This window comes from Trypanosoma rangeli (assembly GCF_003719475.1).
Source record: "Trypanosoma rangeli strain AM80 chromosome Unknown Tra_15.4_contig_00330, whole genome shotgun sequence".
Taxonomy (NCBI): Eukaryota; Euglenozoa; class Kinetoplastea; order Trypanosomatida; family Trypanosomatidae; genus Trypanosoma; species Trypanosoma rangeli.
The window spans coordinates 1-5,476 of NW_021706075.1; the positions used below are offsets into that span (position 1 = coordinate 1).

Sequence of the window (5,476 nt, forward strand, 5' to 3'; positions counted from 1 at the left end):
GTCCGCCGCGAGCTTCCATCACTGTTCCTCTCATCAGCGGTGAGGCGTCAGCCGGAAAACAAGTGAGAAAAACCTCCATTAACTTTCGGGCCACGCCATCATCGGAGTTGGAGCCCACCACCTCCATATGCGGCAACGACTCCCCCAAGCGTCGCTGCCCGTTGCTCATGATGCACCCCTTCGCCACGGAGTCGAGCATTTCCATGTCGGTCATGCTGTCACCAAAGGCAATGACGTCCCGTTCGGGATCAAAGTTTAGGATCCTGCCAATTTCCCGGATCGCCGTAGCCTTCGATACCCCTGCGGCAACGACATCCAGGCACGTATCTGACACCAACGCGGCCACTGCACGTCCATGAAACAATTCACTGATTTCATTCTCGTAGCGGTGCAATATCTCTTGGTCCGTGCATAAAAAACTCACTTTGGCGACAGCGGTGGTGGGAGACGTCCCAAGAAGATCTGAGTGCACTTCCGGCAGCGCTGCCCAAACTCCACGTCACCCATGTCCTCCTGAGGTATTGTGAAAAACAAAACCCCTTCCTGTCGGAGCATACGCTTAGCTTAAGCTGCTCGAGGTGCACCGTGGCTTCCTGCAGCATAGCCCTTCGTGCCAGCAGCACAACATCAAAAAGTTTCTGGCATTCGAACACAAGCTGCTGCCTCATGTGCTTTGCAGAGTTCAAACTGTTTCCTTAGCTCCAAATGCATTGTTTGCTCTGACTGAAGCGCCTCGCGGTAAAGTTGCCGCTTTTCCTCCCTACACTCCTCGTACAACGCCGCAGTTCGCTGACAAAGCAATACATGCTGTTCCTTGCGCCAGCGCGCCTTTGCCTCCCGCAACGCGGCAGAACGCCTCATGTACGCACGGTACGCGCTTGTGAGCAGCAGGGCAAGTCGCCGGCACATTCTTTCGCAATTTTCGCGATTGCTGCGTACCCTCGCAAGGTAGCCGCGTCCGCAGCTCTGCAGCCGAAGACAAAACTTTGCAAGCGCCTCGTTTCTCTGGCGTTCCATGATGGGAAACGCCTCGGCCTTCATAAACACCTTCGTCTTCCCGAGCTGTGCCATGATCTTGTTGTTTACCTTGCACGCGGTAAGAATCACCTGCGCTAATTCACGACCACTCCTTCCCTGAGCTTTACTGCCAATAATAATCATGTAGCGCGCGTTAAACTTATCAAAGAGGTTTCGCACCGGGTATCCGGCCTTGCGTACCTTCACCGTTCCCAACACCCCACTGGACTCAAGCTGCCGCATTGTTTGCACCCCGTCAAACATTAATGGCTTTTTTGCCGGGTGCGGCTTAATGCAGCGAATCCAGTGCGGGTTGGTACTGTTAATCACCTCCATAAGTGCTGCAAGTTGTCCTTTGAAGAAGGCGCCAACTGTCAGTCGCTTGCTGCGCGTTTCAGGTGGAAGTGGAGGTTCCAGAAGCTCCCGGATGAGGGGGTCCTTCGAATTCCGCATCAAGCGCTTCACCCCGTCTTTGAGCGTGTCTCGGTTCTTCTCCAGCCAGCCATCAACATTGTACGTGACGCTTGCGGCGTAGTGGTGAATGATGAACGTGTCACGACTCACTTTCTTCTTTTCAAAGAAGGAACTTTTTCCTGTGTGCGCCTGGTGTAGCTTCTCAAGGAAGGCAAGCTCACTGCCCTTCCCGAGAGTACACTCCTCGTCCAGCAGGGCAAGAATACCGCCCTTGCCTACGATAAGCCGCAGACATGGGGCGTTGTCAGGGCACGTCACCGCGGTGACGTCAATGCCCTCCTCGCGGCATTCGTCCATGTCCTTCTCAAAGATGTACTTGTTGTAGTGATTTTGGAGTGTCTCGTTCGTCAGGTTGATGCAGAGCTGTTCAAAGCTGTTCCTCGTAAAGTTCTCAAACCCAAAAATGTCCAAGAGACCAATCCAGTTTCCTTCCGCCGCAACATCGCATATCTGATTGCTCTTGTCGACGAGCCAGCCAAAAAGGCCGTCATACAAGGCCTTCACGAGAGCGTCACGTGCGTCGACAGCGAGCGTAGGCCGCAGTAGCTTGATAGTTTCGGTTTTTTGCACAATCAGCGTCGTGGCCACCATTTCTTGTCGCAGTGCTGCCTCGTCAACGCGCCAAAGGCGCACGGCGTCCCTCAGGTACTTTTCAGTTGCCTGCCGCACCTGCGCCCCCTCGCCATCCGCGTCAAACATGACGTTCAGCAAGGAGAGAATACCACCCACGCACGCCCAGACGGAGTGCACCTCCTCCTTCCGCATACCAATCTTCCTCATGGCACCAACGACGTCATTGTAGTCTGCAGCCGTGTCGTACTCCGAGTTGTGCAGGCACCCGCCTGCGTTCAGACTCGTGTACGCGGTCTCGCTTGCAAGCTCCAGCGTCTTGCGCATTGCTCCACGTACCAGCAGGTAAAAACTGTGGTACACCCGCTCGTTCTCCGCCGCGGTAACAATGCGGGATTTCTCCAGCAGGTACTTCGTCGTCTCTGCACCGACGAGTTGGGCCTTTGCGTTAAACTTCACCTTCATAAACTTGCCGAAGCGGGAGCTGTTGTCGTTGCAAAGGGTTCGGGCATTCCCAAAACACTCCAAGATGGGCGAACAGGCCCCCAACTTCTCCCCCACCTGCAGGCTCGCCGCCCGTTCCGCCTCGGTGCCTTCCAAACAAGACACCTGCGCGAGGTACTTTATCACAATCTTCGTCGCCTCTGTCTTTCCCGCGCCGGACTCGCCGGAGACGAGGATGCACTGATTCACGCAATCCGAGACCATGTCGTAGTACGTGTTGTGCGCCTGCGCCCACGAGTGCAGCAGGTTCTTCTCGATCACAGGGCCCTCCCGCAGGTAGCGGCTCATGTTGTGGTCCTGTGGTACCATGGAATGTTGAAGTTAAACGGGTTGATCGCCACCACAATGGCGCCAATGTTCGTGTAGATGATGTCGCGAAAGTAGCGAAGATAGAGACAGCGTAGCAGCGGGCCGTCGTGCAGCACCGTGAGCGAAAGCAGGTCATCCGGCTCCTCGTCCAGCAGATCATCGCGACAGGGAGCGACACGGTCCTCCGCCACACCGTGAAACGTCTCGCCAATACACCGCCGCGCTGGGTCGTTCGTCTTTACCACATACCCCTTCGCCTCCCTCGCAGTGACACTGGCAACAACCCACGACTCCAGCGGGTGGTCAAAAAAAACAAGGAGAGCCTACGGCAAGATGCATCTTCCTTCCCTGAGGCACAGCAAAAAAAAAAAAAGAACAACAGAAATAATAACAATAGTCAATAAATCCACCACATCACATTTCTGCGGGTCCATCATCAGCATACAACCACGAATACATCATTCACAAAGCAACACCTCAGCAGCTAAATGATGGCAAAACTCACACAAACACCACTGCCACTGGTGAGCAGCGTGTGGAGGTCGCGGGTCGCACGCAGCGCAGCGTCCCCACCTCCAGCTGCCCTCCGCCAGTCGCAATGAATGTGAATGGTGTCATCTCCAAGTCTGGCCTCAATGGGTATCCTGTGGAGCGGCATCGATGTATACAGCCGCCAAGGGACCTGTAATGCTGAGGCGTGTGCGTGGCCAGTCCACTCTCCCGAAGGCAAGTCCGCCGTTGGTGCAATGGGTGTTGGTGCTCCACGACGGTGCTACCTGCGGTGGTCGCGTAGTGCGCATTCCCCGCGCCCGCCGCTCAGTGCGTTAGTTCTCGTCACGCGTACAGTCAGGTGTATAATTAAATTGACACATCATTGGCAGGCATGGCGCGGCGCCCACCCCACCCCACCCACCCTGGAACACTGCCCACGCACTCCACAGGGGAAGCACTAAGCAGCCAAGAGGACGGCGACAACAAACGCCAGCCTTCGCTGTGAGGAGGAAATAAAGAGGGGGGAGAGTGAAAGAAAGAGAAAGAGTGGTACGGGGGGCACACACGTCAGTCCCGTGCCTGTGGTAGGTAGCTTGTTGCACGGAGGTGTAAGTCACTGTCGCATTCATACAAATGCCTCGATTGATCGCATCATGATGGTTCTGGTGGCTCGCGTTGACGCCGTCGGTGCAGCTCTTGCGGGCCCGATTGAGACTGTCACGGCACAGAAAAAATCATATACAGCCGCCGCCTCACCCACGGAGCACGCTTCACTCGCTCACGCACGCAGGACACACTCCCCGCAAGTTTAACGGCAGCGGGATCTAGGGCAGCACAGGTGCAGGCGAGGTGATCGTTGTAAACACGGCGCCTGTGTTTTCGCTGGCCGTCAGCATCGATGGCAGTGGACACACCGCGGAGGAAGGTGACCGAAAGAGGGTGACTGGGGTGACAGGGCGGCGGCACACGGCTCCTGCAACAGCAACGGAGGAGAGCCGAACAAAAGGTGCCAAACAGCATGCTTCAACATCCCCTTCTGAGAGGGCAGCAGCGCGTCTGAGAGCCGCGGTGGCTTTTGACTTCATTCCTGTGCTATTGGAAACGCCACTGAATGTATTGTCACACGGATGAACTGGACCCACTGCGCTGGCCACGTAGAACATGGGCGAGAGCAGCTGCCTAAAGCACAGAACAGCCCATGCCCTACGTTTCCCTATGCAGAAGATGAATAGAAATGAGACCATTTAGCTTCGTGTTCAGCGTCAGCGAGGTATGCTAATTCATCAGCCAAGAAAGAGTCCGAGGCATGCTTTGCCGGCAGTCATAATCACCACGTCGCCGTGAAAAAAGGCGGTGCTGGAGATGCCCTCAACCTGCTTCTCGTGCAGGGCGGAAAGAATCGGATTGGGTGCGTCTTTTTAGCTTGCTCTTTTGTAAGGTCCGTACAGAACTGAATTTTAAAAAGAAAATGCCGTTCTGGACACATTCTTAGCAAGCGTCCGCAGGAAGCAACAAATCCACTGCTAACAAGGCAAAAGTTACGAAATACCAAAGTTGAACGGGATAGGGGAAGGCGGTCGCAAGGGAGTGAGTCGGGTGTTCCAGAGAGTTATTGCTTTGACTTCACGAACTTCGTGCCAGTCCGCCGCGAGCTTCCATCACTGTTCCTCTCATCAGCGGTGAGGCGTCAGCCGGAAAACAAGTGAGAAAAACCTCCATTAACTTTCGGGCCACGCCATCATCGGAGTTGGAGCCCACCACCTCCATATGCGGCAACGACTCCCCCAAGCGTCGCTGCCCGTTGCTCATGATGCACCCCTTCGCCACGGAGTCGAGCATTTCCATGTCGGTCATGCTGTCACCAAAGGCAATGACGTCCCGTTCGGGATCAAAGTTTAGGATCCTGCCAATTTCCCGGATCGCCGTAGCCTTCGATACCCCTGCGGCAACGACATCCAGGCACGTATCTGACACCAACGCGGCCACTGCACGTCCATGAAACAATTCACTGATTTCATTCTCGTAGCGGTGCAATATCTCTTGGTCCGTGCATAAAAAACTCACTTTGGCGACAGCGGTGGTGGGAGACGTCCCAAGAAGATCTGAGTGC

The 5,476-nt window shown here is 55.3% G+C and overlaps 4 protein-coding genes across 4 annotated transcripts in view, besides 1 other annotated feature; 1 reads left to right on the plus strand and 3 right to left on the minus strand.

Annotated features, from left to right (window-relative positions):
- On the plus strand, positions 1-359 carry TraAM80_07656 (uncharacterized protein; the record flags this gene model as incomplete). The annotated part of the gene is made up of 1 exon (XM_029384437.1): positions 1-359. A coding segment is annotated over one exon (359 nt), but the record flags the coding sequence as incomplete, so codon positions are not given.
- Positions 360-627: 268 nt separating this feature from the next.
- Positions 628-2,874, minus strand: TraAM80_07657 (putative myosin heavy chain; the record flags this gene model as incomplete). Its single annotated transcript, XM_029384438.1, has 1 exon — positions 628-2,874. One exon carries the CDS (start codon positions 2,872-2,874, stop codon positions 628-630), a length of 2,247 nt encoding a protein of 748 aa, XP_029235705.1.
- Positions 2,875-3,234: 360 nt separating this feature from the next.
- Positions 3,235-3,268: a sequence feature (A-rich).
- Positions 3,269-4,190: 922 nt separating this feature from the next.
- Positions 4,191-4,610, minus strand: TraAM80_07658 (uncharacterized protein; the record flags this gene model as incomplete). The annotated part of the gene is made up of 1 exon (XM_029384439.1): positions 4,191-4,610. The coding sequence occupies one exon, from the start codon at positions 4,608-4,610 to the stop codon at positions 4,191-4,193; it is 420 nt and encodes a 139-aa protein (XP_029235706.1).
- A 770-nt stretch (positions 4,611-5,380) lies between these two features.
- TraAM80_07659 (haloacid dehalogenase hydrolase) overlaps positions 5,381-5,476 on the minus strand; it is a gene marked incomplete at both ends in the record, with an annotated part of 1,146 nt that continues 1,050 nt past the window's right edge. Inside the window, one exon of the mRNA XM_029384440.1 lies at positions 5,381-5,476. This exon is cut by the window's right edge and continues 1,050 nt beyond it. Within this exon, the coding sequence (XP_029235707.1) occupies positions 5,381-5,476 (96 nt within the window).